The 26,519-nt window shown below is 43.6% G+C and overlaps 1 protein-coding gene and 1 long non-coding RNA gene across 13 annotated transcripts in view; both read right to left on the bottom strand.

The window, feature by feature from the left end:
- Positions 1 to 11,978: 11,978 nt before the first annotated feature.
- On the bottom strand, positions 11,979 to 20,011 carry LOC137855799 (uncharacterized). 12 transcript variants are annotated; one of them, XR_011095967.1, is made up of 4 exons: positions 19,327 to 20,002; positions 17,566 to 18,755; positions 14,604 to 16,644; positions 11,979 to 12,746 (listed from the first exon to the last, which is right to left on the bottom strand). It is a non-coding gene; the product is annotated as an uncharacterized lncRNA (long non-coding RNA). The 12 variants fall into 12 exon arrangements; XR_011095958.1 differs by having other exon boundaries at positions 11,979 to 14,747; positions 14,984 to 16,644; XR_011095951.1 differs by having other exon boundaries at positions 11,979 to 16,088; positions 16,563 to 16,644.
- Positions 20,012 to 22,645: 2,634 nt separating this feature from the next.
- The window catches only part of RFX8 (regulatory factor X8), a 29,891-nt gene continuing 26,017 nt past the window's right edge, over positions 22,646 to 26,519 (bottom strand). Inside the window, exon 15 of the mRNA XM_068670320.1 lies at positions 22,646 to 25,660. Within this exon, the coding sequence (XP_068526421.1) occupies positions 25,401 to 25,660 (260 nt within the window). The 3' untranslated portion in view covers positions 22,646 to 25,400. The remainder of the gene's footprint in view (positions 25,661 to 26,519) is intronic.

Genomic DNA, 26,519 nt, shown 5'->3' with positions numbered 1-26,519 from the left:
ACACTTGGCAGTGAAGTTCAAGGGCTCTCTCCAAAGGCGCTGAGCATTGTGAGAAGATCAAAGTAGCAAAGTCAAGATGACAGCCAAGACACATCCATGGAGCAATGTAAGGGACTGGGGAGAAGGAATCCGAACAGCAGAACTGGAGTTGGTGAAGAAAATAACAAGTAAAAGAGGGAAAGGGAATAGAAGAGCAAGAGCATGTTAGGTGGGAGAGGGTCAATGGAGTCAGTCAGTGGCAGAGCAAAGGCAGATAAAGGCTGAACAATGTTGAAAACCATCAAGTGACAGGATTTGGAAAAAGAGAGAATTCAGTGTTTGGCAAAAAGCAGACTGAAAAAAGTGACAGTATTTTTAGTGAGCCCAAAAATGTAGCTCAAGAGAGAGTTTTTTTTTGGAAAAAAAAAAAAAAAAAAGTGGAAGACTGTAATCAGAATAGATAACACCTCGGAAATGGGGTAAAAGTAAAAATAGTTAGTAAAAATGAACAGCTACAAGAAATGTTCTTTTAAGAGTATGGAGTCACTCGAAACAGGAAAATGATGTTGACTTTGATTTGTACACGCTAGGAAGCTATTGTCCTCATCTTCACACAGAATGAAGACCAGACAGCAAGACTGTAAAGTGTAAATAGGAAACATAAGCTGTTTCCCATACCCTTTTTTTTTTTTTTATTGGTTATGAAGTGAAGATTTTAGTGGAGAAGCTTGAATTTTCTTGAAAAGAGATAGTGTGGGAAAGCAAGATGAAAAGGTAAATTGTCAGCCTTGGCCTAAGATAACTTCCAGAGGAAAGCAGACAGAAAAGAACAAGCTATAACAAGAACTTGGAAGAGCAAGGCTAGCAGAGGAAGAAATAGCACTTAGGAAATTTCCAAAACACCATTACTGCACACCTGATTGGTGTGGGTTCAGTCTCAGCGCAGAAAGGAACAGCAAACGTTAAGAACAACAATTAACTGCCACGCTGGCTGCAGAGCTGATAGCAATGGGAAGACAAAGCAAAGATAAAAGGTACCTGGCTAGACATTTCTCCACAGAGAAAAGCTAAGCTACACCAAGACAGATCAGAGTCTCAATGCCCAGAAGGACTTTGGAAGAAATTAGCTTGGTTCAGGAAAACTGAAAAAAGCAGATGTTCAGATCAGACAGGAATTCTAAGGGCTGTCAACAAAAGGTCAGTTACCCAAGCTAACAGTGTACTGCAGACGTAAGGACATTCTAACCTCTGTTCCCCTTTGAAATCTGTTTTATTTGTGTTTGTCCCTTGATAGGCACTTTGTTAACAACATTCAATATCTTTAGAAATCAGAATACGTTGCAGATTGCAGTACACATCCAGAAACAAGACATACTGAATTTCATCCAGCTAAATAATGAAAATTTCATCAGTAATGGAGTGTTCTTTGGCTAAATTAGAACAGCAGTTAAAGCTAGCTGTGCCTCAACCCTGTGCATGCATGATGTTTGCACAAATTAGCAAGAAGTGTGAACCTAAGTTTCAGAACTTTATCTTCCTTTTTTTTTTTTTTTTTTTTAGCTAATATACAGAAATGATTCAACGCATCTCTCAAATATTGCAAAACCACAGCTAAAGTTTTAAATAATATCCATTGCACAACAAATGTTTTTGGGGAAGCTACAGAAATAACTAAAATACAGAACACATGGCAATAAATTGCACATCAACTATTTGAAATGTTTAGTAAGTTCATTAGGGCTTATCAAGACCTTTTCTAAAAGAGGTCTTAAAGGTCTAAGAGGTTTCCTTGATCTAGTAATCGAAGTTCAATAAATAAATAGGAGTTCTGCTATCAACTTGAGCTGAAGCAAGATGAGACCTTTTAAAGTCTCAAGGAATTTTACAGTCTTTATTGTGCTATCTTGATAACACTCTTTGGATTAAAAGCTTTAACAAACATCACCGGGCATGTGATGATCAATATCACTCGAGACATTTGCCACTTTAAAGAAAACTTGGAAGCGGTATATAATTAATAATGTAAAGCCCAGTTAAACAAACTATTGACTATGTCCTCCCTTTTTGTGCTCCAGAAAATTCCACTCAAAATCTGCAGCTCGTATTTTTGATTAATTTCTACAGACTTTCAAGAACTTTTATGGAAGGTATTCTTTGGGAGAAGAAAGCGTGAAATGAGAGCAGGTGATTTACGACAGCCTTTCTTTATGAAGCCCCTTTTTGTCACTTTACGTGCCATTGCCATTTCATGTTCTGAGGCTGTCAGGAGTCTCAAGGCTTGTCCGTACAGAAAAGCTGCTTGATGAATGTGTCAATTTATAATACAGTAGCTACTGCGATTAATCTAACCGTGCAGGGAAACAGCAGATAGCAGGCAGTGTACAGTAAATCCAAAACCTTTCTTGGAGCACACTGGTTTCTTAAACAGTTGCAGCTCTGTGAAATATTGCTGGTACAATGCCTCGCTGCTTTAAGGCAAGACTGTTAATAAGTAGTGGATAGTATACGGTAGGACCATGTTTCTGTTATCGAGCTGTCTAAGAATGCAAGTGAAACTGAAAGTATAGTTAACATTTCTGAAATTCCCATCCTGTTCTTCAGCCTGTTTAAAGATCAAGCTCCTACACTGGATTTGCTCAATCTGTGTGTTTGGGGCATGGAGGGAGGAGAATAAGATTAGTTCAGGTTTCTCTGGGAACAGCAGTGAACTAGGATGATACACTGTGTAATTAAATTGCACGGAAATGTGTAGTTTGCACCTGTGGAGATTCCCTTCCAGGGCCTAATACTCTGCACACAAAGTGTCTGTGTTTGTTCCATAGCGGACAAAGATCTCCATGGAAAAAATAGAAGAATCCAGGAGGATTTCACGTAATGGCATTCAATACATCTGTACAGGGCCAGCCATTTTGTTTCAGTCGTACACGGTACCAGATCTAGGGGCAAAGTCGGATGGGAGAATGCTGCTCATCTGCCAAGAAAATAAAGGAAACAGATTCAGGCAGGACGCTACCTCCTCTTGCATAATTACCTCCGCAAAAGATCCGCACTGCTAACAGACGCACTGGCAATGAGACAGGAAAACAAAAGGCTTAGCAAATGTCTAAATAAAGCTTTCCCCCCACATTTTCCTTCAGTTCTTGCGGAGTATTGGGAATGGTGGTGATGCCTGGAGCTTGAACCCAAGGTCTAAGCGGCCCTTGGAAGTTCAAACAGCATGTTGCCCAGCTCTGCTGAGGGAATGACGCTCTCTCTTCATGCGTGAACCAAAATAATCTCAGCTACAGTTAATTGGCTTCCAGCTGGTCGCAGTTCCCTGAGCTGCCTGGGAGCTCTGTCCGGGGATTAACCTGTAAAAGCTCAGGTCGCTCGCTGAGAAACCCTCACTCCTCATGCGTGCCGTGGTGTGGGGTAGTGCCCAGGGCTCTGCTTCCCTCCCAGGGATGCACAGGAAAGCCACCTCAGTCTGGCTCTTTCTTAAGCTAACAGGGAGAACAGCCCTACAGTTTTTCAACCTCTGTCATGACTTGGACAGTTGGCTGTTGGATGTTTTTTACTGTGACACCCCTAGGAATTGCAGAGTAAGATTACCAGGACATCTAGAGAAATGGCTGAAGATTAATAAAACCGATTTGAACTCTTTTGGTATTATCACATGCATAGTGTGTTTGCAACCAGGTTTGCACTTTCCACACTAGAAAAAAGTATTTTCATGATCTAAAGTATCTATCTGTAGGCTACTTGAAAAAGTAAATTCATGAAGAAAGCCTTTCAACTTTGGTGAGAAAACAGAGTTAACGTCTAGCTCCACCCCTAGATGAGTTGGTGAGGGTTTACAAAAATCGGTTGCACAAATGAGTTAAAAATAAAGTGGTGGCTGGAGATGAAGTGCAAAAAAATCAGGACTACAGGCTATTGAAATACTTTTTGTGTCTCATAACAGGAACGGGCTAGCTGAGAACATTAAATTATAGTTAAATTCTTTAAGTAAGAATGTTTATAATTGTATTGGGATAATTCTTGTGAGCCTGATTTGTTTTTGTCCCTTAACATGTTTAACCAGCTTTGTGGCAGTAAAAGAGAAGTTATACTGAAGCTGTGTTCTTTGAGCTGCTTGTATTTTTCCCACAAAAAGAGTCTTTGGAGCCTTTCGACTCAATTTCCAAGTGAAATAACAGATTAGATAATTAGGGAAAAATACATGTAGAAAATTTAAGTTGGCAAATGAGGACAGCCCTAGTACAATATTTTTACCAACTTAAATATCTGAAGTTGCAGCTATTTGGTTTAGCTTAGAATACTTCTAAAATGAGAGACCGAGCAGCAATAATACTTCCGCAATACATAGAGGGTTCTGAATAGGCAATTTGTTTTTTCTGTAAATCAGAACATTATAGTTAGCACGTACTATAGCTTCCCACTGTGTGCAAAGGAAAAAAAAAAAAAAAGCCCAAACAAGCAGATACAAAACATTTTTAAGCAGTGCTCAAGGTGATATATTGCCTGCTTGAAATGACGTGTTTGTACATTGCAGGGTTGGGCCAGTACCACCTCTCACTTATAATTTGAAAGTCTGTGTTGGTTATTTTCACTCTGTTCCATGTAAGATGGAGCTATTTTGAAGCCTTGTGGAAAACAAACAAACAAAAAAAAATCACTGTAAGGTAACCATCCAGCATGAAATTTTAACAGTGTTTGGAAAGGAAACTCAGAAGATCTCTCTCTCAAAGCCCATTCAATCAAGCTTTACTTGGAGCTGTTTTTAAGTACTCTTCTACTGGAACGGCAGAAACTTCTCTGTACCAGCTCTGAGGCCAGATGTGCTCAATGTTCATTTTCATGTAGAACCACTCATAGCTACGAGGCCACTTCCTTATCACTGGGTGCCTGGAAGGACAAAAAAGAATAAATAAAAGATGTGCCAAATTACATGCCTAGTCTGCTTTTTTTTTTTTTTTTCCTTTAGTCTAGTGTGCTCATCCAGAATGAAACCTGAGATCTGAGAGTCACCACCAGTCGTGTTTTCTGCCTTGCCTTGAAATAAGGTTGGTGATGTTCCACACCTCTGTCTGGCAAGAACTACAGCTTAAGGCAGTCAGTGAACAATATCTTCCCCTGTTGCAGAACCTCCTCTTTAAAGACAGATGTTGTTTGGTCTCCAGTAGGTAAAAACAGTTAGAGGAGATTCTCTGAACATGTGTCAAGGTCGTGTTTGTACCTGTTCAAAGGAGACTGTGTTCTCTAAATATCACCTCTTTGGTAACAGTCGTGGTGTGTCAGGAGAATTAATAAAACCAGCTATCAGACAGAGCATGGTCCCTTCGAGCTATCACCTGCTAGAGCCTTTTCATCCTGTATTTCTGTCTTTTTCCTTTGGCCTCTCCTTACCACTAGCTCAACAAGACCATCCCCACCAACAAGACCATCCCCACCATTACTGGGTAAGGCATCAGAGAAGACTCAAGCCTTGACACTGTAGCTCTGTCACTGTCTGTAGGCTCTGGAGAGGGCAGGTGCTCTGCCACCTTGCTGTTCTCCCCCATTGCTGTTCATGTGGTTGGGGTTTCTCCCCCAAGTCTGCTTGTTCCCTCCCTCCCCACTTTCCGGGGATGCTGGTCCCTCTCTTTTTGCATTTCTCATGGAAATTTTCTTGCAGAGTTGAGATAGTGGCTTTCACTGTGAATATATAAAGGTTGGCTATCTTTGTCCTGTTTGGAAGCAAGGCCCTGCAGTGGGCTTGGTCTTTGTGTGCTCAGGGAGATCGGGTTTTGGATGATTTTGCCTCCTTGCTTGCAAAGTCGATGAACTTTGGGGCACCTTGTGTTTCCACCATGCTTTTAACCCCCTGCTCAGTTTGCGCCAGTAGGGGCAGAGTGTGGCCAAATACTTGGTGGATCTCCTGTGCATGTGTGTGGGTCATGGGAGCTGAACTGGGGGGTGGCCCTTTGCTACCTCTCTGTAACCATGGTCTCTCCATAGCAAGATAGCCTGGAGGCTGCTATTGGAAGTCTAAGGTGTAGCAGCTCCTGTACTTGCTGCACTCTGCCCCAGCTCAGCATCCTGCTGACCTGGCCACTTGTTGCAGGGGGAAGTCCTCTCCCCCTGCAGAGGACTCTGCAGAGGAGGCAGTTGGTTTGATAACCTTTGGGGATTTCCCACTCTGAGATGTCCTTCTGAGCACCTGCTACCGTGTCAGGAAATGGCTCTGGCCACCACTGACGCCGGTGTTCCCACCATGTCAGTCTCACTTCTGCTCCTCAGTGGCTGAGCAACTGCTGCTGAGGCACTGGTGGACCCTGGCTCATGTAATAATCCAATTTCTGCAAAGTTTGTAGAAAAGGTTTGTGTGCCAATACAACACCCATCTGTCCCTGGTCCCATTTTTTGCTATTGATGGAGAGGCTCCAGTAACTCTCTGTCACACTGTCAGCATCTCTGGAGCCACCTGTGGGCATCTCACAGCAATACCCTGCTGACAGAATTTAGGATTTTTTTTTTTTTTTTGCATATTTTTGAGCAAAGGCAAGCACTGACATTATCCCCTATTGGGTATACAATTTCTCTGTTGAGCTGTTCCCAGATGCTCCTCTCCCTTTGGCTCCAGAAGATGGTGGTCCACCAGAGATGGAGGCCACCAGAGATGGCGACCTTGAAAGCTTATATTGAGGGTGGTTTAGCTCAGGGTTTTATTCAATACTCCACTTGCCTCTAACAGCAGTGTCTGCTCTTCCACACAGTTGGCCACTGTCATCCCTGTGACCACCCAGCTTCTCTGGCAGCTGCCCAGGGGTTTTGCCCTGAGGGCTCCCTCCAACAATTGTAGCATATACATTTATTTCTTCCAGAGCATCTGAAAAAATCAAAGGCTGCTTATAGACACGACACAGACAAACACTGGACATTGCAGCTGGGGACTACGTTTGGTTATCCTGTGAATGTGTTTGTTCGGTGCAGCCCTCTTTCTGTGCCGGACCGCCATTACCTGGGCCTATACACAATGGAGTTGGCCCGCCATTTTGTCTGCAGCTTCCTCGTTCCCTCAGGATTGCCCCTGTTGTTCACGTTAAAACCTGTTCACCCAGATCCCTCCCAGCAGGACAGAGAGAACATTGTGTCTGGGCCATGCTGGTTCCCAGCACGTCCCAGTTTCCCCTCAGTATTTGATTCACTGGGCAGGGTACGGCCCGGAGGATCATCCATGTCAGCCAGCGTTGGAGGTGCACGTCCCGGCTAAAGTTCAGGCTTTTGATACCTGTTACACTGATAAAAACGGGTCCCACTGGAAGGTGTGGGGGCACACCCTGGGTGTGGGGTGGATGGTGTTAGGGTTGTGCTTCTATCTGTTCACAGGAGACTGTGTTCTGTAAATGTTATGGCTTCAGTAGCAGTTGTGGTGGTGTGTCAGGAGAGGTCATAAAACCAGCTAGCAGGTGGGGCACAATCTCTTCAAGCTACCGTCTGCTACAGCCTTCACGTCCTGTATTTCTGCCTCTTCTCTTGGGCCTGCCCTGGCAGCATGCTCATTTATTCTCTGGTGTAGCTCTGTTGAAGGTGTCAAGAACTGCAGTGCTGGGAAGCATGCTACAAATTGCCTCATTTCTACATTGCGAAGTTTCCAGGAGATGAGAGCTGATGAATTTTGTTTCCAAACCATGAGGTCTGGCCTCACTGAAGCCCACAGGCTTCATCCTGCAAATGGGTGTGACATAGTGCCCAAAGGTAGCTGCTCTGTCTCTTGCTAAGGGGCTGTAGGTAATGAGTACTACTTGTCCTGAGGTGGGATGGATTTCTACATGTAGTGTCCCACTTAACCAATGCACCCTGTATTTATGGAATCTCTCTTCACAGCCACGATTACAAAACACATGGTCTACTGGAGTCTTAATATTTACCAACTGTGTTTCCACAGTTCATTACCTCAACAGTTAAAAGGAGCTTACGAAGCTCTGCCTGTAGTTCCAGGCCAACATCCTCTGTGGCCCCAAAGTAAAGATCAGGCTTGTTGCTTCTCAGGTTTTCTGTACCAAGTGGCTGCATCTATATATTTGTCTCCAAACTGCAGGCTGTACGATACTATATGCATATCACATACAGACCTAGAAAACATTGCTTGCTTGGCAAATTCCGTTTCCTCTGGAGGCACCGTGACCATCTGTCCTGTGAGAGTCAGTCTGGCACACCTTGGATCCTCCGGATCGACTGCATTTTTTCTGTGCACAGAGAAAAATGCTCGTGTAATAGCTTGTCTTCTTCGCTTTTGAGATATACAAATACAAAAAGAGGCAGTATTTTCTCAAACTGTGCAGGTCTTTTCTACACTCAGCTGTAACGTTCAGGGGGATTGCTGAAGAAATACCTGAGAGACCTCTACTGTAGAGATTTGCTTAATTTTAATTCATGCTCTTAAAACTGCATTAATATAATAATTCAAAAATGTGAAAATGGCAGTTTTTTCCAGACCTACGTACAGCCCTGAATTCAGGATTCTGAAGAGAATTAGTGAGTTGATTAATAAGTATGTGTATATGTATTTGCATGTAATTTTTCTTTCTGCCTACCCTGGAAATTCAGCTCTTGTTCATTTTCGCCCATTTTTCAACTGCTTTACATTGCTTTTCTTCACACACACACACACAAAGAGTCAAGTAAAGTCTATTAAAAAAAAAAATCAACTGCCTTCATCCTTCAAACTGAGACAGAGTAGGTACTTGTTGCTTTTTGGCTCTTTCTATACAGTAATAATAAATAACTCCCATTAGTAGCTGTGGGACAACTGCTGACTCCGAGGTTTACAATACAATGATATAAATCATGAGTAAACTGACAAATTGCAAAAAAGTTTCAGGCAATGACTGCAGTGGCCTGATCCCAAGACGTGCTGAGCAGCCCCAAGGTCCTTTGCCAGCACACTGAGACTGCTCAGCATTGCCCAGGACTGTGTCCCCACGTAAGAACATAAGCCCCGAAAACTACATTAGGAAACAAAGATTGCATTTCTTGTTCTCCGTGTTTTAATCTGAAGCAGCGAATCACAGTAAATTACATCTCATCTGTGTGCAATTTTACGTAAAGATCTCTGCTTGAGCCCTTTAGCCTCAACTGCGTGCAATCTGCAGTGGCTTTTTTTTTTTTTGGTTGTTTTAACTCTCAATATGTGCCTATTGCATGCAGGAAACATATGGGCATCCTCCTGCAGCTAATTTAACACCTGCAGATTCCCCACAGATGGTTATGAAAGACCGTGTAGCTTACTGGATAAAGTGTCTGCTTTTATAGATAGGACCAGGAACAGAAATACACAAGGAAATACAACAGGCTGATTGATACTCGGCTATGCCCAGTAAGCACTTGGCACAGTTTGTAGCCTGAGCTCCAAAGAGCCATTTGCAGTCACATCATCTCTGGGATGTTTTTTCAGCATCCTGTTCGGTCTGGAGCTGCCGTTCTCTGAAGGTGGTGCTCAGCGTAATGATGTCTGGACAAACCCCACTCATACTTTTTTTCCTCTACCGTACTTTCTGCATGGGAGGAAGAGCGGCCGCCAAGGATCAAGCTCAGTCTTTTTGTTCGCATCAATAAATAATGGTCTGATTTTCTCCAGCACATTTTTTTTTATTATTATTATGAAGTAGCAAATGGTGTTCTGAGCACCTGAAAATCCGCATTGCCTGCCCGGACACTGGGTTTAATTCTCCCAGTGTATATTTGCAGTAGAAACTTGTCTACACGGCAGCCTTGGCGTGTTGTAGATCAACACTAGCTCCCACCGCATGCTGACGATGCAGTTTCACATCCTGCTTACAGTGGTCTCAGCCTGTCCTGTCCCGAGCAGTGCGGCTCCGTGCCCCAGTGACACCCCTGCTCCCTCTCACTTCTCTTGTCTGGCTGCTGCGGGGGCCGTTCGGTCTGCGTGACCCCTCGGGCAACCGACCCGTCAAAACAAGAATAAATATCAGGATCATTATGACTAAAACGAGGGAGGAGATGGTCATGTGTGATGGGGACAGGGTGCCATTTAAGACCTGATGAAGCTACAGATAAAACTGCACTTTATGGCATTTCAGGTTAAAGGTGACCTGACGTAAAAGCTGGCTCTGGCACTGCACAGGCTGCAGGGTACCACTCTCTGGGGTGCCTCGAGGCAAAAAAAAAGTAACCCAGTTTATAAAAAAGAGGGAAAATTTTCCCCCCAGGTTTAATTCCTAGAGCTCATGCCAAGGGGGCAGGATCCTGTCCTGCACAGAGACACAGGGGAGGGGCAAACCTGCCCCTTTTTTATGGTTCCAGATGAAGGTGGCATCCTCCCCTTTGGAAGCGGGATACGCTGCCCACTGAAAGGCACTCTCCGTGGGAATCAGCTCTCCCACAGCCGAAGGACGAGCTGATCCCACACACAGATCAGGACCTGCAAGTCCAGCAGCTAGGGCAGTGCAGAGTCTTAAAGTCCATTTGAGTCATCCTGACCTACTGCTGCTTCGTGCTTAATCTCGGTACTTCATCAGTCTTACAAATACGGAAGGGGACTTCTCCCTCGCCAAGCTGCAGTTCAGGCGCTTGTTTTCAGCTGATAACCCTTTATCTCTGTGTACGAAACCATTTCCTCCAGAGCCTAACAGCACCATAAACAACTGAAAGCTGGGAGAAGTACGAGTACCTGCAGCCGCCTTTGCCTGGTACAGCTCCTAGGCAGGATGGTGCTAATTACTTTCAGGGAGGAACTAGAAAGGGGTTGTTATTAAAGGATGTCTTCGTTTCACAGAGCGGATCAAGGAGATAAATTCGGGTGTGGTCATTTGGTGAGGCATTTTGGGTTGACACCTCCTCGGATGAGAATTACTCGATCGTTTTGTGCAAGTCCTCATTTATTCTACAAGTGTCCTTGCTGATTTTTGAGTAGGCAATTGGCTTGGCACCGCTGCCCTTGGGTTGTGGATGCTGCCTTCCGCTGTCGAGAGGTTTTTCACCTGATAGGAGTGTCAGATGTGGTTCTTCCCTGATTTACAGGGAAAAAAAACAACCTGCTCTCCACATGTTCAGCTGATGACAATACAGCCATATCTGAAATCTTATTATTTAATTTATTTTCCTGACTCCTTGTGTTTGCAGTTTTCTGTATGTTACCCTCTCATGAGTCAGGGCGTTACGCTAATTGACACACACAATGCCATCACTCCCAGTAAAAGTTATTTGTACCAAATTCTGCACTTGTTAAAACCTTGTGAGATGAAGTTTTGGATGAGCTCAGCAAAGGACGATGATACATTTGAATCTAGTACGCCGTGTTATTACTTCGTGGGCTTTGCATTTAGCACTGGCTCTTACCGTGGGCTTTCTGTTTCAGAATAGCGACCTTGCACTCTAATCTTACATTACCATCACTATTTTCGTTATCAAAGGAGCCCTTCATATTCTGAAAGAAATCTGTTTCTTCATCATTTCTGGCGTAGGATTTCCTTAATAACGTGTGATAACTTTGTAGTCTCTAAACTATCAAAGATCCCTAAAGTTACTTCTAAAAGTTCAATCACTTCTAACTGTATTGTGAACATGTCTTGAATTTTCATTGGTGCTACTGATGTAACTAACCTAAACACAGGCTTTGTTTCCTAGAAGTAAATGGATACAGCTCATGTTTTTACTAAAGACATTACAGGGATATCAGGGATAAATAGGTGTATTTACTAAAATATTCCTCCTTTGTATCTGTAGAGGTCTAGTCATGCATTTGCTAGTTATTTCTTGCCTGCTGTCTAAATAAATACATATTCAGCCCTCAGTCCTTGGGTTTATTTTGTCTTGGTTGGCACAAGGACAAGAAGGTGTGCAGAAAAAATGGCTTTACATAAAATTTGGGGGCATGGAGGAGGAAACCCTCACTGGCTTCTAAGGCCCTGGGAAGAGAATCAGGTCCTCGGTAGCCCTGGAGAGGATTTCATGAAGGCTACGGTAAGACGTGAACTGAGGGGAGGAGAAAGTAGGGAACCATTGTAGGACACAAATCAATAGGGAACACGTTTATTTATTTATGCTGATATGAAATACATACACTTTGTTGCAGAAGTTAACTGAAGCCAGATGACAATGGAGGAGGATTCAGCTTATGCATTTTATAAGAACACGATGCATTAAGAGAGCTTCTCTTAATTATTCATCTGATTGGTGAAGAGAGAATTGATCACCTCCGTTCCTCTTCCTCTGCTTGGTGAGCAAACTTCGTATGCAAAGTCTGACCCAGTCTGGGCAATTGTCTCTTCTGGGCATGGGGAGTTAAGAGAGTGAGCTTCATTTGCAGCTGGCCTACAAAGTACCATCTTACCAAGGTGCCAGCTTTACTGACCTTATGGACAAGCCTGTGTCCAAGCGAAATTTGTTTCCTGACAATGATGGGGAGCATGCTGCTGATGAACACGCCCCGCTTACTCTACTGCTCACCACTTCTGCACTTTCTGAGTCACGGTTCAAGAACGGTTCAGGGTAAAGACTGCCACCTACTCATTAAATTGTTTATTACACCAGCCATCTCGTAGATTTTAATTAGAAGGTTCCTGCACCAAAACCATCTAAGTGCAGATCTGATGAACGTACAATTCAGGCTGATGCAGTTAAATTGGCTCACAAGGTGATGATGTTGGGACTCTGTTAGGACTCCCTTCTGCAGCTGAGATCTCTAGATCCCTGCCTTGACTGTCGATGCTCTGTCTCCTGGTTTCACTGGGTATTCATCTTCATCCTTGGCCTCTGCAGTCCATTAGTGAGCTGAAACAGATCTGGCACAGATCAGCAGTAAAAGTAAAAGAGTTCAGGAATCATTCAATAAGGAGAATCAAGTGTCCCTGAGAAGGAATCGCTAGGAAGAAGGTGGGAGGGCTCATGGTGCACCAGGAACTGGTGGAGGAAGCAGAGGCTTATGGATGAGAATCTCTCATCCTCCCCAGCTTGCTTTTCCCACTGAGGAGCTGCCATCCTCCTTCTCCTCTCCCCTGAGGAGACAGGACCTTCCATCCTTCCATGGAAAAATGTTACTTTACTTTTCTACTTTTAAGCAGAAAGAAGAGAGAAGTTGGAAAGGAGCCTTCTCCTATTGCAGAAAGGCAGACCCAAGAGCCAAGAAGAAAGCCCTATTTCTACTCTTGCTACTTTAAAGCACCTCATCTGTGGCGTAAGGGCAGTGGGTGTCCACACACCCTCACCCCTCCTGCAGCAGTGGCCCCGTGGCCATACGAAGCCATGCCATTTGGAGGTGGGGACTGGCTGAGCCCTGCTGCCTCCCACTGACTTAAGGCAGGGACTCTGTCACCCTGTAAAGGACCCCTGTTCGTCCTGCCCCAAAATAGGAAATAACTAGAAAGTAACTAGGATGGCATCATAGTTGTTTTTTTTTTTTTCCTTTTTTATCCATTTATATAAAGGAATGGAAGAAACGTTATGTCCTTTGAGAATTATTGTACAGCGCATGCAATTTTGATTATTAAATGCCATTAGTTTTCAAAAGCTAGTTTTCCTCCTCGTTCATTTTATTGTCTCCTCACTAACTGTCTCTGAGGCAGACAGAGCGTATCGCTGCTGCTAATCTGCATGGCACAAACGTCAAACAAAATCTCCGCTGAAAGCAATTTCATAATCTGAAAAGCTGTTGCTGGCCTTCAGCTGGATATGGCTGAGCAGTTTCGCCCTGCCCTGCTCTGACTTTGACAAGAATATCTTTATCAGCCGTGTCTGAGAGCCAGCAAAGAGAGTTAAAAGGCATCTTGGCTTTTGGAAGAGCTGCCTTGGGAACTGAAGAGTGCTGGTACAATGCCTCTTCTGCATTGAAGGGAGTCGGTGTTCATAGCCTACCTGTCTGAAAGTTTTAGGTCATTTTGCTGTTCCTAGAAGATAATAATTTCTAGATTGTTTTAATTATAATTTATTACATCAAGTCAGTCTCTTTGTCTATCTTTGTTCACAATAACAACTCATTTCTTTAGCTGAACTGCATGTTTCAGCCAGGTTTTATATAGTTTAACCACAGACAATTCACAGGAAAAAAGAAAAAAAGAAAGAATCACAGCATCAGCTATTTCTGTAAGCAAACTCAGAGAAACACATATTAGTGCTCTAGAGAGGGATTTTGGGAAGTTGGTTATTTAAGCATACAGGGATAAAAAAAACAGTAATTTAGAGCTGTATTGTGTGCATTGGGTCACGATGATAGTAGGTTTCGTGTTTGACTTTCTAATTTGGTATCTTCCTGAATTTTTAAATACAGATTTTTCAGGAACTGCTCCTGACATAATTATTTGCATATGACTAAAGAGGACCAATACAAATACCAGGAATAGAAATGTGTCTGTGCCACAGAAACGGGAGGTGGATCTCAACTCCTCAAAAAACGCGGGACGGATGTCTGGATTCAGCCGTTGTCTTCCACACGCGTAATTTCTCCTTGCGTGAAGGCACACCACCAAATTTCTTTGTTTTATTCATCCTTGCATTAACAGACAGCGCCCAGAGGCAGATAAACACTGGATGGCCAACAGACCCCTCAGAGGTCGCACCTGCCACCCATTGCTGGTCTATCTGCCTGGGAATAAAGTCAGAAATTTGTGTATGCCAGCGACCAAGCACCCAGAAGGGACCCTCACCTGCTGGAGTACTCTCCTCTAGCAGTCCTTCCTGTGGCCTGCTGCTGTCCAGAAATGCTGGAGATGCTTTAGCCTGACAGAGGGATCTGGGTCACTCAGAATCACTCCCAGTCCGCAGAGTGGATTTAACACACCATCCTCAGGCTAACAGAAAGGAAAACAGACATATGGACTGGCCCTACAGCTCATCACTTCTCTTTCTTTTCCCCTTGTGTGAAAATCAGTTCATGGCAGCTGTGTAACTGTTCCTCCACTAGGAAAGCTGCCTTGACTCGGTCCCTATGAACGTGCTGAACCTGATGTCAAGGAGACGACACATGTTTGAAATTAATTGCCTGTTTTCCAGCCTGAACTGTAATGAGGCAGGCCCAGGAGCTTACTTGGAAAGAGAGATCCTCTGAGCAGCTTGTGTGTTGGGAAATCCATTCAGAACAATCGCCCCTCTATTCTTTACTGCAGGGTTTGGTCTTGTTCCCTCTGAAATCCGTAAGAATAGGACTCAATCTTTTCAGTTTTTATGTGGAATAAGCATGCCAGCTTGGTCTATTTATAGCCCTGAACCATTTCATTTTTCTTGCCTCTGTTACCCATTTATCAGCCGTCAGATCAGCGGCTAACTAACCCTCTCTGTAGGCCGAGCATCAGAGGGTGTCTGCAGCGAGGCGCAGCTCGTCTCCCCCTGGAAAATGGAAATCTCTGGGTGAGAGAAGAGGAACCCAGGCTGTAGCTGCCATAGCATCATGTCCTGCAACTGCTGCCTATCCCGATGCATCGCTGCTCTCTTTCTTTCGTTATTAAAAGTTAGTTTTGTACTGGCTGGGGCTTTGCAAATTTTCTCTCCAGCTGATTAAACACTGAGGCTGGAAAACCAAAAAGGCCGCCCCATACTCCTCACAGCCCCACGAGTGGGAATATTCATTGTCCAGGTTTGAAACTTGAGCATGTTCTGAAACAAAACAAATGAAATTCGCTACTAAATAAACTTAATATCAAGCTGATGCACGGGCACACAGGCCACTTGATTAGATACAAGACTATTGAAATGTCAGCTGTGTTTTCTTTCTAAAGGCCAGAGATTTCTTCTGTATGCAATAGGTCAGAAGCATGTTTCAGGAGAGTGCCAAGTGCTCCCAAGAGCACTGACTACAGGCATCAAACAGCTTTCAGTTATTTTAATTCTTATAACTCAGGGTAGGTTAATAATGAAATTCTTATAAAATTCTACCTGAAAGCAGGCTGCAGGGCCAAATTCATTGCTGGCATACAAGGACGCGAACTTTCTCACGTAGAGCGTTATTCGTTTAGCTATTTTGCATGCTTATTTTGGAACCAAAACAATTAATGTTGCCCTTGCCCCAGAGAAAATTTGGGTATTAGAAAATATAAATGACACTTCCCTTTGTGACAAAATCTCCACGGGTGCTGTCTTAATACCTAGCACAGTCCGAGGTCTGCCAGAATAACAGGTCTGGCCTCTCGTTTCGCCTGAGTAAAGAGAAAGAAACCTGCTGGACAGAAGCTAAGCCACCACACGAAACCCCGCGCTGTGGATGTTCCCTGTGAGGTTGCTCTCCTAGCTTAAAATATAAACTCATTTCTGACCCTGGTTACATAGGGGAGGGGAAGAAGAAAGTTAGGCTCGCAGTGCCCGCGTGCTTGCTGATTGTGAGACGGCCCCAAAGCCTTGTCGCTTTGCTAGCCATCAAAAATGCAAACAGCAGCTTGCCAAATGCCCCAGCTTTTCACTCCCTTTATCTGATATTTTCTCCTTTAATGCCAACCAACATCGGTGACAGGCAAGAACTCCAGAAATAATGAAAACCAAACTGAACGTAATGACGAAATAAATAATGCAAAGAGCAGTGATTTGACTCCACATCTCTGTGCTCAGTTCAGTGGTGAGCTCAATATTTAGAGTATGGTTACATGCAGGAATGGGGGCGGCCTATTTTCCCTCACCTTCTCCTCTCCCCTCTCCTTCATGCTCCTCTGGCTTTTGGTGAGCTGCTGAGCTGCTGCAAGTTGCTAACCCAGCAGAAACCTAATCCAGAAAAAAAAAAAAAAAAAAGGAAGAGGTTTCTGGTAGGTTAGAGATAAAGCAGCCCCCTCAATGGCCACAGGAGGGGTGGGACTGGCTGGCCGGGAGCAGCACCAGGCGTGGGACAGGCAGAAGGACCAGCAGAAAAAGGGATTGCCATCACTGGGTTAATTCTCTTCAGCTTTATATTTGAACTCGAGGTCAGACAAATCCCAGAGCTGATGTAAGAGAAGGACGGAGGCAGCATGTGACCAGTCTGAGGGAGGGAGGGAGCGCAGGGATGTGGCCACTGGTAATTAGTGTGGCCTCAGCTGTCTTGGCAATACAGGGGTTAGCTGCCTGGCAGTTGTTTGGGAAATTAATAGATGCTTAATAGGAAGACAGTGAATAAATATTCTTGAAAGGTTGTGATGTGTCTGACTTTCATATGTCTGTAAGTCATGACTCATTTTGTTGGTGAACTGGCTCTTCCCAAACAGGTAAATCAGGCAGCAGTGTAGCTAAAATGTGAAAGGCAAAGACTTTCTAAAGCAGATGTTTAAAGTCAGGGATGAAAGGCCACTCTTTGGAGCCTACATGGGTGTCTAACTTCCAGAAGTGCTCATCACCAGCAGCCATCATCAATGGAAGCCGCTCTGAGCCTCTGAAAACAGGACATCCACGTAGGTGCTAGGGCACAGGGCTTAGCTTACAATTTTAAGCACCTGATGTAGATATTCAGCTCATTATTTGATAAAAGTGAAGAAGCTCAGAAGGCAGGAATAAGCTCCATTAGCCCTTTACTAAAGAGCTGATAAATTTAATTACGATTTGAAATGATTAACTCAAAATATTTAATGAAATAACTTTAATAAACAAACAGAACCCTTCTCATCTTAGCTTCACCACTCTGTTGACCTTCTCAACCACTCAGAGCTGAATTACCTCAGTAAGTGCTGTGATGAAGAGTACATACTGGAGGTGACAGTGGGAGAGCCTTCCACTTGCCATTCACTGCTTTTTTCCAGTTTTCTTCTCAGCTTGCAGGCTTGGAAGTTGAGATGACCCAGCTGGGGGTTGTCTTGGGCGTAAGTCTGGGATCCGGCTCTTAAGACAAAACTTTCTTCCCCAAAAAAAAGAGGACCTTAAGTTGGGGTAAACACTTCCAGCCTCATTTCTTTCTGAGGCAGCCTCTACTCACCAGTTCCTCTACCTATTTCCTTGGAGTATCAGCCAAGATCTGCTTTGCTAACGGAGTCCTGTCTGACAGAGTTTCGGTGTCACCTACCTTGTCGCGTAAAGAGGCCTTTGGAAATAGCGCTTCACACAAGGCCGACCCAGCCAAGCTTGCTGCAGGTCTGACTGCAAACAAACACATGGCGCAGACGTGTCTCTTCCAAGGACACAAGCATGGTGGGGAAAACTGTATCGTCATCGAGTTTACATGCATACACTTTACACATGTGACACAAGATCCTCTTCTCGACCCTGGAGAGCTACAGCCCCACCAAGCCAACCAGCAGGGCCTCCAGAGCTGCTCAGCAGAGCAAGGTTGTCTGCTTCACCTTGACTCCTACAGCCCTTGAAACTCTACTGACTTTACTGACCAGGTTGCCGTGGCCTGTAATTGGATCTCCAACACCTAGCTTTTATGTCAACACCTCCAAAAAGAGATCAAAGTTTGGGCATGCTAACGTGCAAGTTGAAGGCGTCTCCAGCTGTTGATGCTGATACTTAGGTGATACTACTTGGGTATCTATTACTACTTCTGCTTTTCTTTAAGATGTTTTACTGGGTAACTTACTGCAAAACAAACCCAAGGAGGAGCTTGTAGCTGATGGTGAGAGACAAAAATAAGAACAGGACAGTGAAGGTGGAGACCCAGCATAAAGCTGTCACTGTTTCATTCTGAGGTCTGTGTTTGTTCTCACCAAAGCTAGTACTGGACACACAACATTTCGTTACCTGCAAAAATTTCCATCCGCCTCTGGCAGGGTCAGAGAAGCCACAGGATCCTTCAGGAGATCCGCCACAACATTATCCTTCGGCGTCACGTAAAAGAAAGGGATTGCAGTGCTGTTATTGACAGGACCATCACTGATAAGCAAACAGTTCCCAAAAGGCATACCTCGGATCTGCAAAATCCAAAGACACATCTGCAAATCCGCAAAGTCCTAAGACACAACAGGGAAGATTTTTGTTTCCACTGAGCCTAAAGGAACTACCAAGTTCAAAATGTCATCAGCAACAATAAATGTTTACTCCAAAACAGGGCTGCTACCTTCTCTCAAAGCAAAAAGGAAACAGAGCTGAAGTTAGCCTCAATTCAGTCTGCTTTTTACTCTAATTTTGCCTCCCCTGTTCGACACGACTCAGAATGTGATTCCATCAGTTTGCCAAGAGAGGGGGAAGGCATTTCAGCCAGAATTGTGTTTTCAAGTCAAACTGCACGCCAGCTCAGCTGCCTGGGAGGGAACCTCAGCCCTGGGAGGGGTGGCAGCCACCAACCCGTCCTGCCACGCAGCGAGGAGCCAAGTCCTCAGCAAGCTCCCTCCCAGTCTCTGAGTTGTGTAAATAGCCAACGATGGATATAGCACATGCAAAAATGTCCTTACCCGGCAGGGACAAACATTAATACTCTCTGTAATGATTTATGTTCTTACTATGCCTTTCATCCCGTTACAAATCACAAGGAGAGGTACTTACTGAATTATGATTTTTGAAGTCTTCATGTATGTCTTCATGGTCAATTAGACATTAAATAGTAAAATCATCAGCCGATATATTAATTCGATGTAACCGGTAAATCCTTCACAGCAAAATTAAATTATGAGTAGTTAATAAGAAAGCCCTGTCTGCTGTTATTAGTTGGGCTGCTGATGTTTGTACGCCTCTACAACTGGGAAGTTCCTGGTGGTGAGGAGTGCTCCCCGTGCTGTGGGTTGTAACGGAGCTGCCTCACGCAGCAACTACACAGACCCGTTTGTCATTAAGAGTCACCGGGTGAAAAAGCAGCAGCTGTCAGTCGTATCGCAGGACACGCTCGCATTGCTTAAAAATCCCCGTTGTTTGCTTTTTTTTTTTTTAATGAATGGTTAATTTGGAAGGGGCTCCCCGCCGGCGCCTCACAGACCTGCCTCAGCCCCAGCCCCGGCTGCTGGGGGGCGCCCGGCGGCGGAGGAGGAGGAGGGCGGACATCTCCGTGCAGGTCCCGGGCTCCCCCAGCTCCCCAGCCCCGGGGGTCTGTCCCCTCGCCCCGTACCTTTCTGGGGGCGGCCACGAAGCCCCAGGCGCTGTGGTGGGCGAGCAAGCGGCGGCAGCGCGGCCGAGAACATGGCGGAGGGGGCGGCCCCCAGCCCCAGGCGCCTCGCCGCTAAGCTGAGGCGGGGAGGCTCTGATCCCACAGCTCCTCCTCTTAAAACCTGTCCTCATAACCCTTCATTGCATTCGTAGAGTCACCAAGGTTGGAAAAGCCCTCCAAGATCATCTGGTCCAACCGCTCCCCTGCCACCACTGTCACCCACTAACCCATGTCCTCAAGCACCACGTCCAACCTCTCCTTGAACACCCCCAGGGACGGTGACTCCACCACCTCCCTGGGCAACCCGTCCCAACGCAGATTATTGAAGGAGTCCAGGTTCAGCAGGAGACGGGAAGGAACAGATCTCACAGGGGATTCTGCCTTTCGCAATGCTCCCAGGTACATCTGTCAGACCTCACCGTCTGTACCTGTGGAGGACAGGTCACCAGGTTGGTCTGTGTTAGTAACTGCTGCTCAGTCACCTCATGATCCTCAGAATCACACCTCACAATCACAGAATTTCTAGGTTGGAAGAGACCTCAAGATCACCGAGTCCAACCTCTGACCTAACACTAACAAGTCCTCCACTAAACCATATCCCTAAGCTCTACACCTAAACGTCTTTTAAAGACCTCCAGGGATGGAGGCTCAACCACTTCCCTGGGCAGCCTGTTCCAATGCCTCACAACCCTTTCAGTAAAGAAGTTCTTCCTAACATCCAACCTAAAAAAAAAAGAAGATGCTGCATAACTAATCTTGAATAAAAATGGACTGAAACCTTGAGCATTATAACTTATTTTTTCCCCATGTTTATTATTTTTATTATTATTTTTATCTTCACCATAATAACCTGAAGGAATAGTGAAAACAGGCGTAACGGGCCTTAAGGCTGAAATTAATTTTTCAGATTGTGAAGATACTTTCCCAGTGAGGATAATTTCACCACCAAACACTTAATCTTACAAGTAAAATTGAATACGCTGCTACTGTGCCTTTAGCACGTGGTCCTGAGTGCATGTGCTGTGATACCACTCTTTTGTATAATGATTCCCACTTCGGTGCTTGAGCTGAGGAGTGTAGATGCAAGGAGGAAATAAATAAAGATTTTTTGAAAACAAAATGAGTGAAAACTTGATAAGCTCCTCAGGAGAGCTTTTCTCTAGTTCAGGAAACATCACTTCTTAAAATAACGAAGGAGTTGTCCCTTCTTGAAATAAGAAGACATGCTCTTCAATTTATTTATTTTTTTAAAATCCCAATTCCCTGCTGTTTTTCACATGACCTTTAGTCCATTTCCTCATGCAATCTGCTGCAGGTGCAATACGAATTTCATACTCTATATTTACTATTTCACATGAATTTATTCCAGGGTTTCTTTGTAGAGATTTTTTGCTTGTACTCCACTTGTAGAGCAAGTTCAAACAACTTTGCTTCTGACATAAACAAATCAATAATGTTATACACGTTATTTTATTTTAGTTAATACGATTATGCCTGAGATATTGACTCTTGTATCCTGCAGAAGTGGGAAGCAAAGTAGGATTTTTTCAAGATGTGGAAATCAGTGCTGAATTCTATATGTGATAAATATCAATTTTAAGCTATGTACTGTAGACACAAAACAGCATTGATCCAGGGTCATTAATCTATTCCGCAGCTTTCAAATTTACCACAATGACTTCACATGGGTCTTCAGCTTCACTGATAACAATAAGTACAAGATAACTGATAAGTACAAGAAATAAAATCAAAACACATATTTCACCTTTTTATTCTGAAGTTTTATTCAAATAAACCCAAATAACGAACTCACTTGACAACTTAAAATAACCATCATACTAGCACAGTTTTGCATTTAGTATTTACAGAAAAAGATCTTAACTTTAAGAGAATGAAAATAGTATTTCTTAAAATTATATCAGAAATAAGAAAGGTCTATCCTTATAAAGTATTTTCAAAAGTCAGGCTGATTTTCTCTGAAAATTACCTGACCATGGGAGGTAAAACTAAAAGAAAAATTCTGTCCATCTCTGACTACTAACTGCTTCCCTTCCAACAGCAAGATCCAACTTAATGAAAATTTTAGCTATTTTGTCTTCCAAATCACCTGGATGACCTGAAAGTTAGAAAAGAAACATGAATGTTTTGATTGTAGGGACCGTAAATCATTGTTTCTCCCTTCATTAATGAAAAAGTCTTCTCTCCCTTCATTAAATAAGTCTTTTCTCTACTTTCCTGCTGAACCTTCTGCTTTTTTTTTTTTTTTGCAGATACCCAACCTAATTTTACATGTGTTAACCCAACAGGAGGAGATACACAGTAGTTTTCCCCGTAGGGTGGCAAAAGTCTGATAGGAGGACATAACTACTTTTCGATACATCATTCTCACTTTACGTGTCTGCTATAACCCTGTCTATTCTCTTCCAAAACAAATAATCCCAGTCCCATCTCTCCCCTGTCCTAGGGATATCTTTTCTGTGCTGAAATTTTGGCTTTCTTAAAATCTGGAAGTTTTGCCACTGAATTTGAGCAGGGACTTTACTCTTATTTTTGATCAGTTCAGTTAAGGATTTTACTTGATCTCTGTATCCTGGATTACTCAGACCACTCAGATGAACACCCACCATTCATTGAAGTGAAGTAGTTAATTATTTCCTTTTTTTTTTTTTTTTTTCTTCCTTTTTAGCAAATCAAAGTGTTTGATTCGCTCTCTGCCGGCAGAGCTACAAGCAGTGTTCCCTCAGCCTCTCTTTGCCGTATATTGTATGGTACAGAGGCGTGGAATTGGATTAAAAGCTACAGCACAGTGCTCTGCAGATAAACCCACTGCAGGTGTGCAGTTTAATAGGATTTTAATTTGGTAACAAGTGAACAAAGAGAAGAAGCGCAGAATGGGATTTTCTAGATGAAAAAATGCTGCTCGTGCTGAGAGAAAGCAACTGCAAGCTCTGTGATAAGGAATAAAGATCAGGCCAATGCTCTCCGAGCTGCCCTTTTACAGATTACAGTTCACTCAGAGCATCTTTGTTTGTGCCATCAGTTTCAACAATTCTTAGTTCAAGCTACTTGCATTCAACTATTTAGCATTTAACCTGCCATACTGCCCATTAAGCCATGTTGTTTAAATATTGCATCGTCTCATTCTCCTCCCTCTGCACTTTTTTTTATATAAAAAGAATATTTTCCTTGGGAGACGTCACCAGCTTGGAATATATTCAGTTTTCAAGATTATTAACAATGATTTTCATGCTTCAAATTAAAAAAAGAAATATATATATATATATATAAAGAAAGAAAAAAAATGCTGCGCTGTTCAAAATACATGTAAAAACACGGTGTCTCTGCTGAGGAGCGTAATTTATATTCAGCATGAACTGGGGATGGGGGACCAAAAACAGATGGGGAAGGAAAAGGAAAAATGAAGGTGACGACTGAAAGATCATGAAGAGATCTGCTGAGACACAGGCGCATATTGCTGCTGCTGATGCAAGGGCAAGGTTGGGAGATTCTTTTCTGATTTCTGTTACCAGTCCTCCCTCTCGTTTTTCCAGGGTTTCACAGCAGAAGTGAGTTTTTAGCACTAATTTCAATGAGATGCGGGTGGAGGTGCGATGAACAGATTTTTTTCCCAAGCATAACAGGCTGCATGGAAGGCACAGAAATGCCTTGTGGGACAAGATGAAAAAGATACGGAGGTTGGTGTTGTTGGCAGGGGATGGAGTGGAGGAAGGGAGCTGAAGAGAGACACCAGGCCAGAGAGATCTGCAGAGGCTGCATGAGGTAAAGGACTGAAAGGGAAAAAAAAAATGCAAGCTACACCCTCGATACACGGTGCAGGAAGTCAGGCAGCAGGCGCACAGCCCAGGAAACAGCAGCTTGGCTGTGGGACGCCTCTGAGGGTTTGCATACCCCACAGGATGGGTTCTGGGATTAGCCAGGAGCAGGGACAGATGGCTGCCTGGGAGCAGGGGAAGGTGATCCAAAGTCACAGAAGCCAACCCCTTTTGCAACAGGAATCCGTTCAGGGGATCCACAGAGATGGTAAGGTGAACAAAGTGCTAGGAGATGGAGACGCTTTTGGCAGCTGCATTTTTCATCAGCCTGTGGGATTAGTATTGGCATGGGCTGCTGGAACCCGGGGCTTTCAGCTCCATTAGCTGTCAGGGTCTTTCCCCTCTAAGCTTTTCCTACATTTTCCCAATCCTTTACTTTCTCCTTCCCTCTTCCATACCGTCTCAAGTTGTGCTACTCCCCTTTTTGGGTTTTATACCCATCCTCTCTTACTCTGGCACCCCTTGTCCCTCACTCTAAATTGCCTTGCTCTGTTCTTGGTGTCATGTTCAAAATATGTAAAAAAACAACACATTTATTTATAGGCATATCACTTACACAAACAACCCGGGTCAGATCCTTGTCTGCTGTCACCTGCGTAAGAGCATTGCAATGGCCACAGAGGCCATAAAAAAGGCCATATGCACAGCAGAGTGAAAGAGCACAGGAAGCAGGACAGACATTGAGTAAGCTTTCTACTGGTTTATCTCCTGATTTCTGGCCATCAGTGGTTTGGCAGTTCCTTGGTCATACCCTGCATCCAGCTCAGCTTGTTTTAGAAGTTAAGGTGGTATGGCAGGACAGGTCATCATACTGCATTTCAAAATAAGTCCTTATTTTGTCCAACAGCCCATGACCTGTGCGTAAATCATTCTTGTTTTGTCCCCTTTGTGCCTTCTTTAACCCCTCCAATTTCATTGCTGACCTAGTTTTAGCATATCTTATATTTAAAAACAAGGGTCCTCCAACACTCTTTATAACTAATGAAGATTTTTTTTTAAAACAGTTAATTTCCAGTCCCAGTCCTAGTTTATAAGCTGTAAAATAATGATAGCAAGATCACCCCAAAATGTTATTTTCTTCATGAATCTTGGTGCCATTAACATTTGTCCAGCTCCGTGTTCTGGAAAACACAGTGTTCTCTGAGACTGAAGACAAGTGCTGTTATTACATGGAAGAGGAATCTGAAAACAGCTGAACATACGAGTGATGAATATATCTCTTCTATTAACCACAGAGGCTTGATCCACATTCCCATATGGCCTTATATTTAGCCTCGTGTCCTAAGACGACTTGGACATTTTGTTTTTTTACCTGTATGTCATGCCTTATGCTGATAATTTTGAACCACGGGACTGACTGCAAGGAAGTCTGGCATGGCAGAAAGGCCTCAAGGATTTCCCACTTCTACATCTTTTGACAAAATTAATAACAGGGTGGAGGAAAGAGAGCCTCTCATGCTAGTGAGAAAAGACTACACCATTTTCTCTCTCTTCTGATCAGCCCTTTTGGTCTGTTGTCCACATAGCACCCTTCCCAATTCCCCCCAATTTATGGCCTCTTTTTTCTTTTTCTTTTTTTTTTAAATTTTCTTTAGAGCTAGTATTTTATTTCACCTTGCTGCCTGTGCCTGTGTCCTCCAAACAACTCAGAACTCTGAATATGTGTCGCTTAATGTGATGTTACTCGGGCTCTGCATCACAGTTATGAGAGTTGGCTGTGGAGCTTTGGCTTGAGGTTGCTCCTCTGCAAAATAGCCCCAGAGGTAGCTGGGCTCATAAACCAACAGAACGGGTGGGTCGTTTTGCTCCGTGACATAGAAGCTTGCAGCTCCCTCCTCCTCTATATAGGACTGGAAAATGTGAGCAACATAATCCAGGAGTAGCAAATTAAACAAATGCCAGGATCCTAGATTTAAAGAAAAATATATATATAATAATTGTAGCAATTTCTTAATTTGCATATCTTCATGGTATATTCTTTTTAGAATGGCTTTATTGTAGTAATGGACTAGACAAAGCAGTCTAGCACTCATTAAATAATACTTACAGAATTACATACTTCCAAATATCACGGCAAAATATGCACCAACTATGGGTTTTAAACATAAGCAAAAGCCTTTTCCCCTTCTTAGAGCTACAGAGAAAAGTGTTCTTGTGTTTATTCACTTTCCTGTTCAAGTTCTTCCCCCAGATTCACTGCTTATCAGCAGCCACCTATCATCCCCATTTTCCCCTTTCACAGATAAAACATCCCACCTCTTTGCAGGCAAACCCTTCTACCTCTTTATGTTCTGTACCCATGGGATTAAATGGCCTACCTTGCAGCTGGGGGTATAAGTGCTAAAAGCCAAGAAAAAGACTCCTGAGGCCATTGAATTTTGAATTGTACCTTTGGTTGAAAGCTCTTACTGTGAAGGGTAGGTCATCTTCCATGCCATAAATTTCCATAGGAATTATCAAGTAATTCAGAGTCTCTGCATCCCACAAACATGTTTACACGGACATCAGTGAGGAGATATTACAATTTATATGCACAACCAAGACTTCCAGAGCTTTAAAAATGAGCAACACTGCCTCTTTTGATGTCTGAGAAGCTGCTGCTTCCGCTGTTGGTCTTTTTGTGGATCTTTAAATGATAGCAAAATAAGTGATAGGACTCGTTTATCTGTGTGACAAGGATGGGGACTTTTATACTTGAGCTCAGACTATACAGACCTGACACAAGGCATCAACGAGTGCTTCTATCAGCCTTATATCACAGGAGT

This window comes from Anas acuta, chromosome 1 (genome assembly GCF_963932015.1).
Source record: "Anas acuta chromosome 1, bAnaAcu1.1, whole genome shotgun sequence".
In the NCBI taxonomy this organism is placed as follows: domain Eukaryota; kingdom Metazoa; phylum Chordata; class Aves; order Anseriformes; family Anatidae; genus Anas; species Anas acuta.
Note: the sequence above shows the minus strand (reverse complement) of the source record. Positions and strands in the feature narration are given on the sequence as shown.